Here is a 22225-nt window from a genome sequence, read left to right as displayed (position 1 = left end):
AGTTCAATCATCAAAGGCCAGCAATTTAATCAATCATGCCTATGTAATGGAACCTCCATAAAAACTCAAGGGGGTCAGAGAGCTTCCAGGTTGGTGAACACGTGGAGATGCTGGAACGGTAGTGTGGAAACTCCATTATCCCTTCTAATACCTCCTCCCATGTCCCTCTCATCTGGCTATTCATTCGTATCGTAAACTGTCAAACATAGCTAAAGTATTTTCCTGAGTTCAATAAGCTGGTGTAGCAAATTCCCAAACCTAAGAAGATCATCATGGGAATCCCCAACTTACATCCAGTTGTTCAGAAGTGTAGGTGGCCTTGACTTGTGATTGACATCTAAAATGGGAGCAGTCTTGTGGGATTGAGCTCTTCATCAGTGGGATCTGTGCTAATACTGGATGTTTGTGTCAGAAATGAATAGAATTGTCAGACACTCGGTGTTCAAAGAGCTGGAGAATTTGTTGTTGGTGTTAAAAAAAAAAACTCACATATTTGGTGTCAGAAGTGCTGTGAGTACAAAAAAAAAAAAAAAAATGTTTTTTCCCCTTTTACTAGCAAATTTGGGATTGGAATAAAGGTGTCTGGATTCCCAGTGTATTCTATACACAAATCTTCACAGAGGGAGTAGGATAAAAGTCACTGGGCATGAATGAAAACATGACTGTATAATCTTGCCTTAGAATATGGATGGGACAGGGTGGGTGACAGGAACTGTGGTCATAAAGTTCTCACAGGGCTGCTCTAAACTACACTGAAAACCGTTTCAGAAGCCATGCAATTGGTGACCCTGCTCTTTGGTTTTCTGACTTTTTTTTTAAGTGACAGTTTTTAATATCAACATGTCTTAAAGTCCGGTGTGTATTAAGTTATCTAAGGTATTTATTAAAAATCTGCCAAGCCTAAGCTAGTGTTAAGGGAATCCACAGGCCGTACTGAGAATCACTAATTTAGATCCTCTTTTAAAGACCTCTTCTAAGCTAAGATGGTTTGTTTACACACAGCCAGGGAAAAATTCTAGATTGGTGGCTCCCTAAAGTGGTTCTTAAATACACTGCATCAAAGGCGCATGAAAAGCTTTTTTAAATTTCTGACCCCATCCCCCCTCATTCCTCCCCAAGCTGATGAAATACAAATTGAGGGGAAGGGAACGGAGAAATATCACGAGGGACTTCAGCATACATGGATTTCAGTATCCTCGGGGGGTCTTGGAACCAATTCTCCCAAGGACATTGTGAGGAGACTGTATATATTTGTGAAAAATAATGGGACATTTGCTGATTGCAGATTCACAATGTGGACAGGAAATCATGAAGAAAATGAAACCATTCTCACATTTCCCTGATTACGCAAACTTTTGTTTATGGGTAAAACTCATGGGAAGTGCTGACCTAGATAAATTAAAGGGCCGTAGGAAAATCCTTCCTTAGAATTGCCAAAAAATTGTTCTACTTGGCCAGCATATCAATGACTATAAAATTTTTAAAGTTGTATTCAGTGGGCCATGGAATCTTATTGGGAGTGACACGCTATTTCAACAAGTTGATTAACTATTTGATTCAGGGAGAGACTGACTTCCACATAGAGCATATAATCTGTAAGAACTGTCATTTTTTAAACTATTATTCTGAAATAATTTCAGATTTATAGAAATGTGTTTAAAAGTACAACTGGGGCTGGGCGCGGTGGCTCAAGCCTGTAATCCCAGCACTTTGGGAGGCCGAGGCAGGTGGATCACGAGGTCAAGAGATCGAGACCATCCTGGTCAACATGGTGAAACCCCGTCTCTACTAAAAATACAAAAAAATTAACTGAGCATGGTGGCACGTGCCTGTAATCCCAGCTACTCAGGAGGCTGAGGCAGGAGAATTGCCTGAACCCAGGAGGCGGAGGTTGCGGTGAGCCGAGATCGCGCCATTGCACTCCAGCCTGGGCAACAAGAGCAAAACTCCGTCTCAAAAAATAAAAAAAAAGTACAACTGAGTTCAGTATTTCCTGGTCCCACATTCCCAAAATGTTAGCAGTTTCCCACATTTTTCATTATCCTCTCTCGGTATATGTATACAAATACACACACTTCTTTTTTTCCTGAACCATTTGAGAGTAAGTTGGTGACACAGTGCCTCTTTAAAATCAAATACATGTGTGTATTGTTAAAAGTATATTCTCTTATGTAACTACAGCATAAATACCAAGAAATTAACATTAATACTATTGTCCAATCCACAGGCCTTATTCACATTTTTCCCGTTGTGCCAGTGATGTCCTTTATAACAGGGGTCCCCAACTTCTGGGGCCATGGACCAGCAGCAGTCTCAGTCCCTGGTCTGTTAGGAACTGCGTCGCACAGCAGTAGATGAGCAGCTGGTCAGCAGGTAATACTGCCTGAGCTCTTCCTCCTGTCAGATCAGCAGCGTTAGATTATTAGATTCTCATAGGACCGGGAACCCTATTGTGAACTGCACATAGGAGGAATCCAGCTTGTGTGCTCCTTATGAGAATCTGACTAATGCCTGATGATCTAAGGTGGAACAGGTTCATCCCAGAACCAACCCCGCCCTCCTGCCCCTCGTCAATGGAAAAATTGTCTTGCACGAAAGGGGTCACTGGTGCCAAAAAAGTTGGGGACCACTGCTTTTATATATGTATATGCGTGTGTGTGTGTGTGCGTGCGTGTGTGTGTGCATATATACATACATATGTTCTATATATTATATATACACACACATAGATATGTGTACACATTAAAAATATACGTATGTATATATTTTTTCTTTTCCTGGCCCAGAATACCGTGTTACATCTAGCTGTCATACCTCTTTAGTCTCCTTTGTTCTGGAACTGTTCCTTAGTATTTGTTTTTCATGACATTATTTTTGAGGAATATAGGCCATTTTGTACGAATCCGTCGGCTTGGATTCATCTGATGTTTTATGAGTAGATTCAGGTTATGTATGCATTTTCAGCAGGAACCATGTGTGTGCTCTTCTCAGCAAGCATACTGTATCTAATTGTCTCACTACTAGGGATGTTAACTTTTATCACTTAAAGTGGTGTCTATTAGGTTTCTATACTGCAAACAGCTTTTTCCTTGCGGAGTGTCTTACATAATTTGAGACTATGTACATATCCTGTTTCTCATCAAACTTTCACCTACTAATTTTAGCATCCATTGATGATTCTCGCTCCAAAAATTACTACCATGGTAGATGCCATGTGATTTTCTAAATCCAGCATTCCTTTTACATGAGCTGGAAGACCTTCTTCAGCTTCCTATTCATTCATTCATTCATTCATTCATTCATATCTATGTGGAATCATGGTTTCTTATTCCATGTGTTATTATTCATAACTATGATGATCTACTTTGATGCTCAGATTGTCCCAGACTGGCCAGTGCTAAACCCTCAATCGCTGCATCCTTTAGATATTTCCCATCATTATTTGAATACTTCCTTTCTGGGAGAGCAAGTATTTTAGACTCATTTGTGTTTTCCCTGTCATAGCCCAGGAATCAGACATCTAAGACTCTCTTTTTTTTTTTAAGTAGAGAATTTAGACACCAAGATCTGAGTGCCCACGGTTGTTGTTGGACTGTCACTGCTACCAGGCTCTCTCAGAGGACGAAACTAGGAAACACATGTGTGTATGTGTTTATGTATTTCTACATTTTAAATATTTGTATATTTATATTAACCTATACATATTTTTTAAAACTCATGAATTCATACTGATGCTTCTAATTCTAATCCAATACCACAGGGGAAAAAAACCTGTAATTTTTAATTGCTCTTTTGAAACTATACCAAGCACACAGGCTTGATGTCATGAAACTCTTCCTGCTGTAGAAGAGGTGCTAGAACATATACTGGAACCACACAGTGCCAGTCATGTACTCATCCATTTACTAACTCAATACATTTACTAGACACTTTCTATGTGCTGGGCACTTGGCAAGGAATATGGAACGAAAAGATTTTGTCCTGCCTAAAGCAGCTCAATCCATTAGGCAGGACAGAAGAAAATAATAATATGGTATAAGATCTTTATTCAAGGTATGCCCAGTGTTCTAAAGGAAGAGAGAAGGAGCACAGAGCCCAACCTGAGTTAACCGAATTATTTCAGTGAAGGAAGTAAAAATAGGCAGCTTACACTACTCATTGGAAGAATTTTTAGATTTTTACATGTTTGCATAAAATAAAGAGTGTACTTTGCTTCTGAGTAGAAATACATTTTATGGAGAGTTCTGATTTATCTAAAAGTGTTCTCTGCATTGATTGAATTCATCAGAAAACTGCTCAGTCATGACAACAGCCATGCAAATAAATTCCCAGGCTCAAAGGTTGTGTTTCACTTTTTGTACTAGACTCCTTCCAAAGAACATTCAGGAAAGAGCAACTTCAGATTTTTAAAAATGCTTATTTTCCCACAGTGGGTTTTCTTCCCTCTTTTTTTTAAAAAAAATATTAAACTGGCTTGTCATTGTATTGACTGTCATCCTCTTGGGTAGTTTATATACACTAACTTTCTCCTATCTAAACTTAAACTAGAGAGAGGTCAGAGGTCTAGTAAGGAAAGGGAAAGGTCTGTGTATGTGAGCATGTCAGGCTATATGTCAGGAAAGAAAAAGCTAAGAAAAAAAAATTCAGAGGAGAAAAGTATTATGGTAAAAAAAAGATAATATTTTTATTATTTCTGTTGTCTTAAACATAAAGCATTTTTATCAAATTTCACCACTGCTTTTAAAAATTATTTTAAAAAAACAAACATAGGCTATCTCCTGCTTTGTGTTCCCCTGGCCAGTTTCCCCCAGTTCTAAGTCTGGCACTCTAATGCTGCTTTTTTCGCCAATTTAGAAATCCTAGCCTAGAGAGTTGCTCAGGAAAATGCATAAGTAAAGATTATCATTACTAGAGGCTAATTGTCATGCCATCTGTCATCGTTCCTTCTTCTACAAAATGGTTCCCTAGTATAGCTGATACCACAGAAAAAGGTAGAAATTGAGACATGCATATGCACCTTCTCTTCATTCTAAGACCAGAGTCAAACATGACGGATTGCTCAGTTACCTTTTTTTCTTTTATATTTATTTAGTGACCTTAGATCCTAGAAGATAGATTCCCTATAGAATCATTTTAGCCATGAAATATTCATAAGAAATAAACTTCAAATGTTAATGAGGATACTGAAGGATTTTTTTAACTTAAAAAAAGTGGCAATTTTAGGTAACCATAAAGGTGAGGCAAGCGTAATTCAGGTTCTTGGGAAGAATCCTGCCTACTCATCTTTAGCTGCGTCTGGTTGCAAAGCACTTGTGATCACTGTAGAGGTGAAGCAATGCAAAGGACTGTGTCAGCAGTCCATGTTGGGACAGCAGCAGCATCTACAGAAAACGTGGGTCAGATACATTGGCTTACACAAGGAATGCTAAGAAAAATGAGCCACCAGGTAGGAGCTTTAACATAGGTAATGATTAGTGAAAGCTTCTTAGAAAGTGAGTATTTGTAATTACCTTATTAAACTTCACATCAGTGTAAAGGCTCTAGCCGTCATAATAACCATCATATAATATGAGGGAGAAAGTGAGTATTTGTAATTACCTTATTAAACTCTACATCAGTGTAAAAAAAGGCTCTATCATCATCACCATCATATAATATATGAATGAGAAAGTGAGAATTTGTCATTACTTTATTAAACTTTACATTAGTGTAAAGGCTCTAACCATAATAATCGCCATCATATAATATGTGAGTGTACCTACGTAAAAAAAATTCCCATTGAACATAAAATTATGTTTTGAAATCTATGCAACAGGAAATATAGTTTGATATAAAAAAAAAACCCAACTAATCAGAAACATGAAACACAGTATGTTTTAATAAAAGCCTGCTGCTGGTTCTGGAATGACTGTTGCATGCATGTCCCTAGTCATGTTGGACTTCTCCTTCAGCTTTGATTGGAGTAATGTGTGTTCCACGATACCAATTCTAATGTCCATCTCTACAGTTTCTTGCTTCAGTTTTGTTAAGCTCTGTTTAATCTTCACCAAAGGAGCTGCGGAATGAAAATAAAAATGTTCGTTTGGAACATTAGTGCATTACAGAATTGTATGACATTTTCCTCACTTTCTCTTAAGCCAAAAACAGGGTTAAAAACATAGCCAGAAACTTACTGACATTCACACGGTTTTGTTGTGGCATTTTAAGCACCTGAGATTTTTAGGATGAAAAAAATGATACAGTATTTGATGTGCTGAGGCTAAACTTTCTTCCTTTTCTAGGGGAATAGCTAAACAGGGGTTTAAGGATGTGTTCAAGATGATTTTATGAGCTAGTATATTGGTCTGTAGGAAAAGGAAATACAAGGAATTATCTTTGAGACATAGATACTGGGCCCATTTAAAACATATTGAAAAAGAAAACAAACCCTAAGCATTCCCTTTTGCAAGATCATTCAGTATATAGCAATAGAACTCTAGAAATTTTTTCTAGGGCATAGAAAAGCCTTCGGAAACCACGACTGGCCCACATCAAAGTAACCCACTCACAATGGAGGATGATTACCAGAGGATGCTTAATTCTTCTCTCTTTGACCCCTGCCCAGTCAGTTCTACTGGGGAGGAGGGAAAATAAACCAAGGGTTACTACATCACTGCCCTAGTGTCATTTGGGCATATACTTAGTGCCCTTTTGTACATAAAATAGAAAAAATAAAGCTCATTTGATGAGAACAGAATATAATATTTTTTTAATTGGCATAACAAAGCACATATTTTAATATTTCCCACTCTTTCAATCAATACGGTTTAAATTTTAAAAACCTCTAAATTATAGTAAAAAAGCCTCTTACCTTCTGAGCTGATTAATAAGAAAAACAGTACACTGAATATCAGATTATTTTTGCATCATAAATCTTTCTTCAAACGAGCAACAAATAATTTGTTTTAAAAAGCAGTCTCTATATATGAATACAATTTTGTTAAGTAGGTTTCTTGAAGAGCCATTTTTCTCTGGCTTTTCCCCCTAAAATGAGCACATACTTACCACCATCAGTCATGCTGCTGCCTTTTTCTTCCATTTCTTGTTTTACCTTTTCTAATTCTTCCATAACCTTTCATGAAAAAATGTTTTCATGAGTCTTACATTGTAAGAAACTTTCAAAATTTTTGAATTATGTATTAAGAAAATTTAATTTAGATATTAGGCACACATAAATAAAGATATTAGGAATATTCTGAATATAATTCAAATAATAAGATAAAGTATGCAGATATACAAAGCTTTTCAGCTTCAGAATGCTCCTTATGTTAAACTTCACCAAATGACTGTAACATCAGCTTTCTCATGTTGCAATATACTAAATACAATCAAAGTTGTTTTAGTCACTAGGCACTCAAACCTCACAATTATCTCATAGCACATACCTTGCCACTCTCTAACAATTCATTGTTAATTAAAATAGTACAAACATCCTAAAGAGACTTTAGATTTCTAAAGGTTTTCTAGATATCTTTCTTAATATTATAGGTCTATAAGACACTATGTCACTTTTTCCTCTACAGGACACTAAAAAAATGTGTATATATCATATGGCTATGTATAACAATATTCTTAATGCTCTATCCAAATCATGAACTCCAAACTCCAGGAGGCATACTGTGCTGTTACGCTGGTTCCTATCTTCATTCTATCTGGTGATTATACTACTATAGCCTCTATTATTAGCAGAATTCCAAACCAGCATTCATATAAGTAGAAAATACCATCTTTAAGAAATTGAAAAATTTTTATATGATCTAGAACTAAGGTATAATTATTGTGACTTAGTAGGCTTTATTTTTATAATACTAGTGAGTAAAACCTTCCCTGGGAATAAAGTGCTCGTCCAAGTAAAGCAAATTAATTTTTTCAGGCACCTGAAACGTTGCAACTGGGGATAACTATCAACTCCAAAAGAAGTAAATGGTTCCCTGGACTCCTTTCAAGTGTTAATTTACCTAAGGTAAGTGAGCACTTTACTTCTGCATACTGTTTTATTTGCTTAGAAGCGCCACAGGATTAGAGTCTAAATATTTCTAATGTTATATTTTTAGTATTTTAAAATAACTTTATTTCTCAAATAATCTCTATAAAAGAGGCTTACTTCTTTCTTATCAAAACAGTAAGGTTTGTTTTAATTACACTGGATTGTAACCAAAGATCATCTTGGATTTTAGTCCCAAATAAACTGCTGATCTTTTTTCATGGTTTTTCCTCCTTCGGCTCTTCAGTGAAAAATGGGAATACATATTAAGTCCTGCCTCTCTTGCAAGATCATAAAAATAAATGCAGCTATTTCTTTTTATGCAAATATTCTAGAAGTTCTCAGGAGGAGGAGGTTATAAGCCACACCCAATTGTAGACAAATACCCAGGACACGCACAAGTTATTGATAATTGTCACTAAAAATAAACCTTATATCTTACAGATTAATGTTAAAATTTGTTACAGATTCCCTGAGTCAGTGCTTTACCTACTTTTCTCTATGTTAATAATAATTACTATGTAAAAGATATTGAGGAAAGTTATAAGTGTGCTAATATTATGAGCAGGTTTTATGTTGAATTTAATAGACGTTTTCAGGCATCTTGTGGAAATAAGAAATGTATCAATTACTGATTCACTGATAGGAAAATTAGGGATTATCTCCTCAAGAAAATTATTTAAAGGCACAGGAAGCAACTGAAATTAGCAGTGTTAAACCATCTGGAGGTTCTCAATGGCTGGGGCCCAGCTGACACGCGAGAAGCAGGGCAAGAGCATCCGTGTGTACCTCAGACAGGAGTCTGGTCCTTTCCGTTACTCCTCCGTTTCCCTGCTGGTATCGCTCCTTTGCCTGAGAGAAAACACATTTTGTTTAATGGCAAAATCAAAGTGGCAGCAGATTAAATACGACTGACCTCTTTGTGTTTGCAATTTCTGCATGTTATTTTATGACAACCTCCACTCCTTGTTTGTGAATACATTTGTGAAAGTGACATTTAACTGTAGCCTTTTTATGTCCCTAACAGGCGCCGTGTATTTAACTAAAGCACTACAAAATGATGAACTACCTTAACCTTCACAAACTGACTGTATACCTCTCAGGGGCATGGTTCACAATAAAAACTGTCCTTGGTCATTCCTAAACGGTTTAGGAGAGTGGCTCTTGGTCAATCTAATTTGCATGCTATGCAGAGAAAATCAGTTAAAAAAAATCAATCAAAGTAGAGTATGAAGCTCAGCAATTAATAAGGATTAACATACGGTATTGACAGGACAATCAATTGGAGTATGTTCTTGGAAGCTAACAATCAATTATATAATATTAATTTAGACAGATACATGGTGGCTTCAATCAGAGAGTTTTACATCATTTTGATAGTTAAAATACCTATAAGTGTGTGTATAATGAGGAAACATACACATATTAAATAATATAATCAAAAAGTGAAGATTTCTATTTGGTCTTTGAGAACTTCTTAAAGAATAGAAGTATCTTGAATTTATTTCTACTTTTTTCTTTTTCTCAACTTTGGTAAAGACAAAAAATATGCCTTCAACTGATGTTTACCAGTATCCTTACGAGTCTTGGGGCATAAATCCCAAAGGAAAGCTTTTAGATTCCTACTGCTGGGACACAGAACTGGTGCTTTCCAAGGCTAGTGATTTTGTTTTTTGGTTAAAGTTCTAAAACTTTGAAAGAATGAAAAGTTTATCTCATTTTATCAATTAAACTGCTTGTCTCTGAATATGTCTTGCATTCACATTCCCTCTTATGTGGTAGTAAGCCAGAGCGGCAAGGACTGTCTTTTTCCTTTGATACATGTAAATGCATAGTATTCGTCTTCCTCCTACGCCTATGGTAAACTAACAACAGACTTAGAAACAAAACCAGGTGTCTGGATACTCTGTTCCTGTTCTAAGCTATGTTTCCCAACAACATATGCCTTCATTTACTTAACTCAAATAAAGATGTGCATTTAAAGACTTCTAGGAGAAAAATTTCTATTACATGTAAAACGAAAATAAGCTAACTTGGCTTGCTTGGCTTCCTAAAGTGGACAGAGAGTTGATGTTTTGCTGTTTATGAAAAGCATTTCATGATTCTCAGATGAACAATATTGTGTCAAGATTAGGGTTTAGGGTTGTTAACTTGGAATAAATCCCTGGAAATCATTTGTAAGTTACCTCACTCAGCTGGGCTTGAGCTGCACGATATTCTTGAACCAAATTCTCAAGCTGATTGTTGATGTACTTTTCTCTGCTGCCGATCTTTTCCAAAGTCTTAGTTATTTCATTATGGAGTTTGTCCAAAAATCCCTAGAAATTCCATGGGATTTGCAGATAGAAGAACTCACAAACATACTTTTTTCAAAAATAGTTAAAAATGGGTTAAATCTCAATCAATTCTACAAATAATCAACTACACGTGCAAAAGGAGACAGTTTGATATTTTCGATAGGACAAAATGTCTTTGATGAGAAACATTTTAATCATACTTTGAAGAATTTTAGAATAAAAAAGCACCTACTAGTGTTAGTCAATTCATTTGTCATTGTGTATACATAAAATTTATGTGACTATAATTAGCTTTATATGTTTCCAGTCAAAGTAGGTAAGGGAATAACATGAGTTTCCTATAGCACAATTCAAGGTTGTGAAATCAATTTCCAGCTGGAAATAGATCCGTAAGCCTATAGCTCTAGCCTGGGACATATAACTTCTCACTCTAGCTTTGCTTCTTTGTGGCATTCTCCAAAGTTCCTATTTCTGGCAGGGCAGCAAGCCTGGGGAGGCTGTAAGTTACAGGCATTGTTGGCCTGGTGTTCTGTTCTTTCCTTACTTAAGATTCAGAGAGGAAAGAATGATGAAATGTTTCTAATATATGTATTAGATATATATTATACATCCATATATGTATATATACAGCTTTTATTAATATATGCTAGCTTTCTTTAGTTGGTCTAAATGTTAGGGTCAGTTGAAATATAATACAGTACATTCAATTAGTAAGTTCCTAAAAGGCAAAAATTGTGTCTTTTCTTCTTTCATGTTCTCTCATAACAGGTGTTCCACAAATGAGTAAATGTATATTGATTCACCTAAAGTAATTCATATACCTTGGTCTCCTTTAGAGCAGATTCAATTCCACTTTTGTGCTGGTGCATTTGGTCAACATGGATTCTCCAGTCCTACAGGCATAGAGCACATAGAAATAATGTAAAAAATACTACATTTCCTTCTTTCCCCCACTTCTTGTGAAGTTGTATCCTTTATCTTAATTACTTTGGTTTCTGGCCTATTTAAGGTGGGAGAGTCCTATTTATACTTTGCAATCAGATTATAAAGAAAAATGTGTAGAGCGCTTCAAGATCAAAGGCTCTAAATAGATGTAAATTATTTTATGTGTTCACAGAGTGATATCTGACAATTGAAATATAAATTATGCCTGCACTGCTGGTGGTTAGTAATTATGACTACCCATCAAAGTGAAAAAAAAAATTCTAATTACTAGAAAAGAACTACTTGTTTAAGCAGTAAGAATTATGCTCCCAAAAGCAACTCTGAACTCAACATCATGTATCAAAGATTAGTTTGTCCCTTGGAAATGAAAATGGGGCCCTCTTCTTCATGAAGACTTTTGAGTCTCTTTCTTAATAAAGGAAGTTAATAATGATTACTGGGGTTCATGTATTTTAAAATACTGTCTATTACTACTAGACTAATCTGAATTAGTGTGTATATTTGAAGTCTACATCAACATTTTAATTACCTACAAAATATATTAAAAATCACTATTTTATTTTCCTATAAAATATATTAAAAATATTTCAGTTTACTACTATTACTTTTTTATTATATTTTATTTTACTTTAAGTTCTGGGATACATGTGCAGAACATGCATGTTACATAGGTATACACATGACATGGTGGTTTGCTGCACCCATCAACCCATCATCTGGGTTTTAAGGTCCGTATGCATTAGGTATTTGTCCTAATGTTCTCCTCCTCCCTTTATGCCCTACCCCATGACAGGCCCTGGTGTGTGATGTTCCCCTCCCTGTGCCCATGTGTTCTCATTGCTCAACTCCTACTTATGAGTGAGAACACGAGGTGCTTGGTTTTCTGTTCCTGTGTTTGTTTGCTGAGAATGATGGCTTCCAGCTTCATCCATGTCCCTGCAAAGGACATGAACTCATTATTTTTATGGCTGCATAGTATTCCATGGTATATATGTGCCACATTTTCGTTATCCAATCTATAATTGACAGACATCTGTGTTGGTTCCAAGTCTTTGCTATTATAAACAGTGCTACAATAAACATGTGTTCATGTGTCTTTATAGAATGATTTATAATCCTTTGGGTATATACCCAGTAATGGGACTGCTGAGTCAAATGGTATTTCTGATTCTAGATCCTTGAGGAGTCATCACACCGTCTTACACAATGGTTGAACTAATTTACACTCCAACCAACAGTGTAAAAGTATTCTTATTTCTCCATAACCTCACCAGCAACTGTTTCCAGATGTTTTAATGACCGCCATTTTAACTGGCATGAGATGGTATCTCACTGTAGTTTTGATTTGCATTTCTCTAATGATCACTGATAATGAGCTTTTTTCTTCATATGTTGTTGGCTGCATAAATGTCTTCTTTTGAGAAGTGTCTGTTCATATGCAAAAAGTGGGCACTTTTTGATGTTTTTTTCTTGTAAATTTGTCTAAGTTCCTTGTAGTTTTTGGATACTATACCTTTGTCAGATGGATAGATTTCAAAAATTTCCTACCATTCTGTATGCTGCCTGTTCACTCTGATTACAGTTTCTTTTGCTGTGCAGAAGCTCTTTAATTTAATTGATCCCATTTGTCAATTTTGGCTTTTGTTGAAATTGCTTTTGGTGTTTTACTCATAAAGTCTTTGCCTATGCCTATGTCTTGAATGGTATTCACTGAGTTTTCTTCTTGGGTTTTTATGATTTTAAGTTTTATATTTAAGTCTTTAGCTCATCTTGAGTTAATTTTTGCATAAGGTGTAAGGAAAGGGTCCAGTTTCTGTTTTCTGCATATGGCTAGCCAATTATATACCTGATAAACATTGATGTGAAAATCCTCAATAAAATACTTGCAAACCAAATGCAGAAGCACATCAAAAAGCTTATCCACATGATCAAATCAGCTTCATCCCTGGGATGCAAGGCTGGTTCAACATATGCCAATCAATAAATGTAATCCATCACAGAAACAGAACCAATGACAAAAACCACGATTATCTCAACAGATGCAGAAAGGCCTTTGATAAAATTCAGCACCCCTTCATCATAAAAACTCTCAATAAACTAGGTACAGATGGAACACATCTCATTTAATAAGACCTATCTATGACAAACTCATAGCCAATATCATACTGAATGGGCAAAAGCTGGAAGTAATCCCTTTGTAAACTGGCACAAGACAAGTATGCCATCTCTGACAACTCCTATTCAACATAGTATTGGAAGTTTTGGCCAGGGCAATCAGGCAGTAGAAAGAAATAAAGGGTATTTAAGTAGGAACAGAGGAAATAAAATTGTCTCTGTTTGCAGATGACATGGTCGTATATTTAGAAAACCCCATTGTCTTGGCCCAAAAACTCCTTAAGCTGATAAGCAACTTTAGCAAAGGCTCAGGATACTAAATCAATGTGCAAAAATCACAAGCATTCCTGTACATCAATAATAGACATGCAGAGAGTCAAATCATGAGTGAACTCCCATTCACAATTGCTACAGAGAGAAAAAAATGCTTAGGAATACAGCTTACAAGGGACATGAAGGACCTCTTCAAGGAGAACTACAAACCACTGCTCAAGGAAATAAGAGACAACACAAACAAATGGAAAAATATTCCATGCTCATGGTTAGGAAGATTCAATATTGTGAAAATGGCCATGCTGCCCAAAGTAATTTATAGATTCAATACTATTCCAGTCAAGCTACCATTGAGTTTCTTCACAGAACTAGAAAAAAACTACTTTAAATTTCACATGGAACCAAAAAAGAGCCCATATAGCCAAGACAATCCTAAGCAAAAAGAACAAAGCCAGAGGCATTAGGCTGCTTGACTTCAGACTATACTACAAGGCTACAATAACCAAAACAGCATGATACTGATTTAAAAAAAAAAAAAAACAGTTATATAGACCAATGGAAGAGAACGGAGACCTCAAAAATAACATCATACATCTACAACCATCTGATCTCCTACAAACCTGACTAAAACAAACAATGGGGAAAGAATTCCCTATTTAATACAAAGTAATACTTTCAAACAGCTTGAGAAATACCCATTGGAAAAGAAAAATGTGGTAAGTTAAAGTAAGTGATGCAACTTGGCTGTTTCTTCATTGCACGTATCTGTTTGCATACTCCGATGCTCCACTTTACTATCTACACCTTTTTGTGAGTAAAGGGATGGATATTTTGTGAACAGTCCCATTCTACCTATGACTTAACTTTGAAATGGCCTAGTAACTGCAGGGTAAAAAACTTCTTGGGTACTTCAAACATACCAGTTGTAAAATTATAATGTATTAAAGCTGCAAAGAGCCTCAAAAAGCATCCAGTCTCACCCTTGTCATTTTGCATATAAGCAAACAGAGGCCTGGTGACAGCAAGGGACCCACCCAAGGCCACATAGATATTGGTGTACCTGGATCGAAGCCAAATGTACTAATTTAAACACAACACATACTGGCAGTTTGGAGTAAAGAAAAGGGGCAACTGGCTACCTGATAGTGAGGGTGCTAGAGCAGAAAACAAATCAGCACCTTCCGTTATCCTCAAGTATGTTTCTGTTTCATGAGCAAAAAGTGTCTCAGAACTGGAGAGCTGAAAAGCACCTTAGAGATCATCCATTCGCCGACTCAACAATCGTCTAGTGCAATGTTTTCATTTTATCGCTGAGGAGACTGTTCACCACCCGTGACTATGACTACACGGAGGTGGCAACAGAACAGGCCTCTCCAAGTCGGCTAATCCACACTGGAACAAAGAGGAGGGACAGCTGGCTGGCCTCCTGCACCTGGGCCAAATATGGGTAAGCCTCAAAATGGAAACCTACTGAAGCCCAAGTCAGCACCCTGATGAAAGAAAATGAACCTAACAAGCATCATTAGCATTAATTTTTTGAAAAAGTACTCATCCTGCCTGGTTCTAAAAAGAATTTCAGAGGCCTTAATCAACACCAAGCTCAAGTATTTACATAGCTTCCCTCTTCCCATCAGTCTCTGTTTCTCTTTGCCTGTTTCTCTCCATATATATGTATGTAGAGAAATGCATATATATATATACACACACACACACACACACCATATATATATATATATATATTCAAGTTGGGGATGGGTTATATATATATACACTATTTTTTATATATATATATATAAAGTTGGGGATGGGTTATATATATATACACAAATACATATGTATATATTATATATATTCAAGTTGGGGATGAGTTTATATATATATATATACACACACACAATATATTATATATATTTATATAGTTTTTAACTTATTATAATGAATATGTTAAAATAGTTTGTGTTCTGCAATTTCTACTTAGCATTATTTATAAATATATTTTTGCATGTATTGACATTTAAAACATTTTGAGAGAAGCAACGATGCCTGGCTCATCTATGTATAACTATGATAGCATACACTGATGTAAAAACTCCATGGAGGAGCTGGTATTTCTGTGGAACCTTGATGCATAAGTAGCATTTCAACAGGCTGTAAAAATGTGGGGAGGAAGAGTATTCTCAGCTGAGGGAGTAACAGGAACAAGGAAAATACATGGAGAACAAGTAGCCTAAAGCTGGCTAGCATGGAAAACACAGAGTTCTTGGGGTGGGTTCAGGAGGATAGATCATGAGATATAAAGCTGGAGCTGTTCAGTTAGATCAAGGGCTTTGCTTACAACAACTAAAGACTATAGATAAACTTTATTATGTAGATAATGGTGAGCTATCAGATGTTTTTGGTTTCAGTGTGTGTGTTGAGACAGTAACAGAGCGAAGGACTGATTAGAAAGGCAAGAGGCTGAAGGCAGGTAGGGACCCAGTGAGGAGGCTCACAGTTCACATGACATAGATAAGCAGGGTCTGAATTAGAGCAGTGCTCGTGAGAGTAGAAGAGAAGGGATGGATTCGACGGATATTTTGGAGGCAGAACTAGGAAAACTTGAAGACTGACTAAAGGGAGGTACGTGCATGGGGTGACTGAAGTGAAGGTGGGGTAGCAGAGAGAATGTGTCTTTGAGGTTTCTAGCCTGAGCAACTGAGAGGATATTGATACTACAGTGTGACGAGAACAGGACAGATTTCAGGGAAGTCACACATACTGGGAATTTGTGTTTGCACTTAAGTTTGATAAGCTCCTGGGACATTCATGTATTTACAAAGCCCTTTAAAGCATCAAGCTAGTGATGATTTGTAATTACCTGCTGGGCAAATCTGAATATTTGTTTTATTAAAATCTTCTAGGTGGACACATTCCTGATATAAAGTTAAAAAAGAAGTCAAAAAGTATTCTTACCCTAACTTCTAGAAATTATTCTCACAGAAATAATTGGGAATACACAAAGATTAATGTACAAGTTCTTGATGAAATTAAAACAGCAGAAAACTAAATATCTAACAGCAAAGGACAGTTTAAACTAATTTTGTAATATTCATTCTACTACTAAAAATAATGCAGTATGATACTGTTTTTATAAAGCTGGAAACCAAGTGAAACTCAGTGATATACTGTTTGGAAATATAAACATGTGAATACACTAAAAAAAAAAAAAAAAAAGACACTGCACACAAACTCGAGGAGAGTGGTTACCGTGGGTAGGAAGGGGCAGCAGCAGAGGCGCACACAGCTAACTTCAAATGGTCATGGTCTAGTTCTCAAGTTGGGGATGGGTTTATTACTGGGCTTCATAATTAAAATTGCATCTCAACTTAAGATGGGGTGCAACCTGATAAACCCATAAGCTAAAAATATCCAGTTAAAACTGCATGCAATACACCTAACGTTTTGAACATCATAGCTTAGCCTAGCTTACCCTCAGTGTGCTTGAAAGGCTTACATTGGCCTCTGTGGGGCAAAACCATCTAACACGAAGCCTATTTTATAATAAAATAGTGAATATCTCATGTAATTTATTGAATATTGTACAGAAATTAAAAACCAGAATGGTTGTCTGGTTTTCTACTCAAACTACAGTTTCTACTCAATGCATATCACTTTTGTACTGCTGTAAAGTCAAAAAATTGTTAAGTTGAACCATGGTAGTAAGTCAGAGATTGTGCATATATACATTGCATATTATATCCAGTAATGTTAAATACTAAAATGTTAAATTCATGTTCTCAAAAAATATCTAATGGACAGCAAACATGCATGCTAACTACATATATTAAAGTGGAAAATAAAGTCTCAAAAAGTATTTTCATTAGGTGTCCAATTTACTAAAAATTAGTATTTGCATACATTTGAATGGGTGTGTATGTGTATATGTGTGTGTGTAAGACAGGCATTTGAATATGAGTACTTTTAAATTTCTTCTTTATCATTTCAGAATTTTCTAATTTCTCTACAAGGAAATTTTATCACTTTAATTGCCAGAAAGAAAAAGACAAAAGGCTTCTAGATGCCCAAGAAGTTCTTGAAAGGGGTTTAATATAGTTATAGTGGGAAAAAATATAAATGATAACTGTGGCATTTTAAAAACATGAGTATAAAAAGGCAAAATACATATCTTTTGAAAAACTATTAATACAACTGAGATAGTTAAAAGCTTTACAAAGGTTTGTGTAAAAGTGGAGAAGAAGAAAAGGGTTTTAATGATATGTAAGGACTTGAAATCTATCTGGATCCCTAAAATAAGTAACACTAAAAGGAATTGTTCAACAATGAGAGTAATTCTTACATTAGTAGAGAATCCATTAGATTATAATGCACTTTTATGTGACTTTCCTTATTTGAGAGTCACAAAGGTTTGGAGAGATAAGTAGATACTGTCAACTCTTCTTAGACTTCTACTTTCCCTGTAAGAGGGTTATGAGATTTGCTAGCTGGTTGTGGGACGAGTATACTTTCCTGCTTCATTGATGCTGGCCTTGACTCTGGTTCTCTTTAGCCAGTGCAATGATGGCGGACATGATCTATGCCAGGATTGAGCAGAATCTGTCAGAAGCATCCATTTACCAGCGATCTAGCTTTTTCTTTCAGCCATGACAGTAATAAGCATGCCCTACATAGGGACTATCCTTTCAGCCTGGGTCTGGGAGTAAGAAACATAGAACCCAGCCTTGAGCAGAGCTGCAGCTGAAGCAGATATCAGCAGATATGTATTGTAAGTGAAAATAAATGTGTTATTATAAGTCACTGTAATTTGAGGGTTGTTTTTTATGCAGGAAAATTAATTATATATATGTATTTTATATAGTGAGAAAAACTAAGAATCGGATAGGCAAATTGACTTTGGCAAAGTTTCATGTCTGAAAAATGGAAAGCAATCTCAAAACAGTATAGTTTCCACATAATACATGATGCTTTTGGGGGGATAAAATGAGCCACCGAAGAATTTATAAGGTAAACCAAGAATTCTTTTTGCTGTTTATCAAGATCTCACTGGGGTCTACTGGTCACCTAAACTGCTCCAGAGCATGTTCATTAGGCATCATTTCTCTTCTCCATTGAAGATGAATATTTCACCCAATCTCGCATATTTCCTCTCTCAATGCAATTGAGAACACTAATAATACAGTATATGATTTCTTTAGAATTTCTATCTTTCAAAATCCTCTAATTCAACATCATATATCTAATACTATCACTTATTAGGTAAATAGCAAAGGTATTGTTGTAACCATAGACCTCCTCCCTACTCCAAATTCTTTAGCATCAAATTATATTATCTATCTCCCTTCTTCGGAAACTGAAAAATTGTGATGAAATATCTGCAGATGGTGATTCGCAATACACCAGAAAATCAAAAAGGATGAGATTGAGTTGCAGCTGTTAAGGTGACTCATAAGACTAAGGATCTCTGGGTTTTACTTCAACACAATGACACCTGAAGGATTTCCTTTGCATATACAGAGACATTTTGTTTCTTTGTCTAGATCTCCAACTCAATGCTTAAAGCTTCTCTCTGAAACTGCAGGAAAAAGAGAAACTAAATCATGAGCCAGAGCTAGAGATGGTAAATGGAACTTACATCTGTGTACAGGTTTCATTAATTTACAGCTTGTAAAATACCAAACCCTGTTTTCTTTCTTTCTTTCTTTCTTTTTTTTTTTAAATAAAAACAAGTTAGACTTTATGAGTGGAGAGGCATAGTGCTAAAGAATTGTTCTCACTCATAGGCGGGTGTTGAACAATGAGAACACATGGACACAGGGAGGGGAGCACTACACACTGGGTCCGTTGGGGGGAAGTGGGGGAGGGATGGGGGTGGGGAGGTGGGAAGAGATAGCATGGGGAGAAATGACAGATACAGGTGAGGGGAAGGAAGGCAGCAAACCACACTGCCATGTGAGTACCTATGCAACAATCTTGCATGTTCTTCACATGTACCCCAAAACCTAAAATGCAATTGAAAAAAAAAAAAAAAAGAATTGTTGATAGAGAAAAGCCAAGGAAGTCAACTTCCCGTGTGCTGGGATGCTTTTTCCTATGCTCAGAAAAAATCCACACCAGGCCACAACTGATGGCAGCAGTTCATGGAGGTCTGTTCGCACCTTTTGCTTCTCCCTGCAAAAAAGCAAGAGCAGAGCTCCAAGGCTTTGATGTGTGTTGAATCACTTCCCATCACAAAAATGTTACTTTTATTCTGACATTGACTCTATCCTTCTCTATTCTCACGGCCCACAATTATAATGGTAATTACAATTCCATTATAATTACCGATGAAATCTTAATTCAATGTTCTGTTTTGCAGCTTTATTTTAGTGAAGATAAAACTATTTACAAGGGCGCTTATAGGCTCCATTTAAGACATCTAACTGCATTTTTCTCGGGCCATTGTTTCAACACAGAATTCACTTTCTCTAGAGATTTTCAAGATCACTCTAATACATGGGAAAGAAATCCTATACCTCTGTTTCACAGATTTGATAACAAATCGAGGTTGTGTGTTTTTTTATACCATTAATCACAGAATGAATAGGAATCCAGATATCCTTTCTCTCACTTATAGGTTTTCTATTACATCAAGTGGCCTCTTTCATTTTCTTTCTTTGTCACCCAATTTCAATAAGAAGTAAGAAAAGTTCTCATAACTCTCAATTTAAAGTTTGCACATTAAATGAATGTTTATTATCTTGGTTATTTTGCTGAAGCATGAACACTAGGGAAGCTTGCTGCTTCTAATCTTCTGCAGACAGACAATCCAGATAAAATAACCTTGCTAGAACCATCACTAAAACAAGGATAAATAAGTCCCAAAGAAGGATTTATAGGACTCTCCTGCAAACAAAATGCATAAGCTTTAGTAGTTTCTTTTGTGATATCTACTTTAGTGACTTAGAAATTTTTTCTTTCTCCTTCCTTGGGTATGAAGTAGTACTTCAACAGTACATCCCTCAAGGGATCTTTTAAAATCTAATAATGATAATTACAATGTTAGCATTCACAGAATGCTTACTGCATGTCAGGCACCATGCTAAGCACTACTGGTACATCATCACATATAATTCTCTTTAAAAAGTCTACTAAGATGAGGAAATTGAGACTTAGCTATTTTTAAGTAGATTGTCTAAGCTCACACAGGTCAATCCATGGTAGAACCCAAACTTGCAATGACCATTATATCATAACATAATTTTCTTGATAAAATGCAGCACAGTATACCTAAAAATTTTAAGTAGATAATTGTTAGGGGAGACTTTATTTCATTTGTAATATTTGAGTTCTTGTAAGGTTATTTATATATTAATAGTGCAATAAAATGGGATAGAAAACATTCTTAGGATAAACCCATGTAATTATCAATGTTCTCATAATAAAAAAATATCCAGACCCTAGATGGCTTCATTAGTGAATCTTCCCAAACATTTAAAAAATAATTAACAACTTTATACAAGTGCTACTATAGAACAGAAAAAAAGGGAGAGCAATTGCCAACTTGTTTTATGAGGCCTGCATAACATTATACCCAAACCTGACAAAGATCCCTAAAAACAAACAAAAATTATAGATCAATGCCTTTCATAATTAGAGATATAAAAGTCTTAGATATTAGCAAATCAAATCCAGTGATATTGCATTTATTCCAAAATGCAAGGTTAACACACACACACACATATATATGTATGATTCACCACAAGAAGTGGGAGAGAAGAGATAAATTGTATAATCATTTCAATAGATGAAGAAAAAAATTATTTGAAAGAAATTTAATGTCCTTTCATGATAAAAAGTCTTAGCAAACAAGGAACAAAAGGGAACTTCCCTAATTTACTATAGGATATTTATAAAAGACGTAAAGATAACATCATATTTATGGTGAAACTGAAATACTGGAAGCATTCTCCCTGATAACACCACTTACACCCAAATTAGACTACAGTTCTTAACCAGTATAGCAGGCAAGATAAAGTAAAAAGATACAAGGCTTGCAAAGAAAAAAGATTTATGTTATTTGCAAATGACATAATTATAAATCAGAAAAGGCAAAATAATTTACAGGCCTACTGTTTAAAGTGAATTTAGTAAGTTACACACACACACACACACATATACACACACAGAACTAGATACAGATATACATAAAAAAATTATATTTCTATATACCAGCAACAAATAAACATAAATTTAAAAGATATTTTCAATAGTAGCAAATAACAACAAATAGACTAAAGTAATAAAATACAGACCCACACATACATGCTCACTTGATTTATGAAAAAGCAGTGTACTGCTGAAAGAATAACCTTTTCAATAAACTGTCTGGGTCGGTTGCACATACATTTGAAAACTAAGTAAGTCTTGAGTTCTACCTCACGACCATACACAAGAATTAAACTTAGATGGATTGCAAATCTTCTGAGTGGCAAAAAAATAAAGCTTAAAACAGAAAACATAGTCTGAGAATATCTTCATATTTGGGTAAGCAAAGATTTCTTAAAACATAAGTATTAGCCCTATTTGCTCCCTCAAA

The 22225-nt window shown here is 35.6% G+C and overlaps 1 protein-coding gene and 1 pseudogene across 2 annotated transcripts in view; one reads left to right on the top strand and one right to left on the bottom strand.

Annotated features, from left to right (window-relative positions):
* LOC141585368 (elongation factor 1-alpha 1 pseudogene) overlaps positions 1-8002 on the top strand; it is a 73007-nt pseudogene extending 65005 nt beyond the window's left edge.
* IFT57 (intraflagellar transport 57) overlaps positions 4660-22225 on the bottom strand; it is a 62056-nt gene continuing 44490 nt past the window's right edge. For both annotated transcript variants that reach the window (XM_010350038.3, XM_003939393.4), the window contains exons 7-11: positions 11142-11213; positions 10210-10341; positions 8813-8875; positions 7045-7111; positions 4660-6055 (exon numbers count right to left, since the gene is read on the bottom strand). In XM_010350038.3, coding sequence (XP_010348340.2) covers positions 5877-6055; positions 7045-7111; positions 8813-8875; positions 10210-10341; positions 11142-11213 — 513 coding nt within the window. In that variant the 3' untranslated portion in view covers positions 4660-5876. The remainder of the gene's footprint in view (positions 6056-7044; positions 7112-8812; positions 8876-10209; positions 10342-11141; positions 11214-22225) is intronic.

The sequence above is a fragment of the Saimiri boliviensis genome, chromosome 8 (assembly GCF_048565385.1).
Source record: "Saimiri boliviensis isolate mSaiBol1 chromosome 8, mSaiBol1.pri, whole genome shotgun sequence".
Taxonomy (NCBI): domain Eukaryota; kingdom Metazoa; phylum Chordata; class Mammalia; order Primates; family Cebidae; genus Saimiri; species Saimiri boliviensis.
The sequence above is the reverse complement of the archived record's forward strand: the minus strand, read 5'-3'. Positions and strand labels throughout refer to the sequence as shown.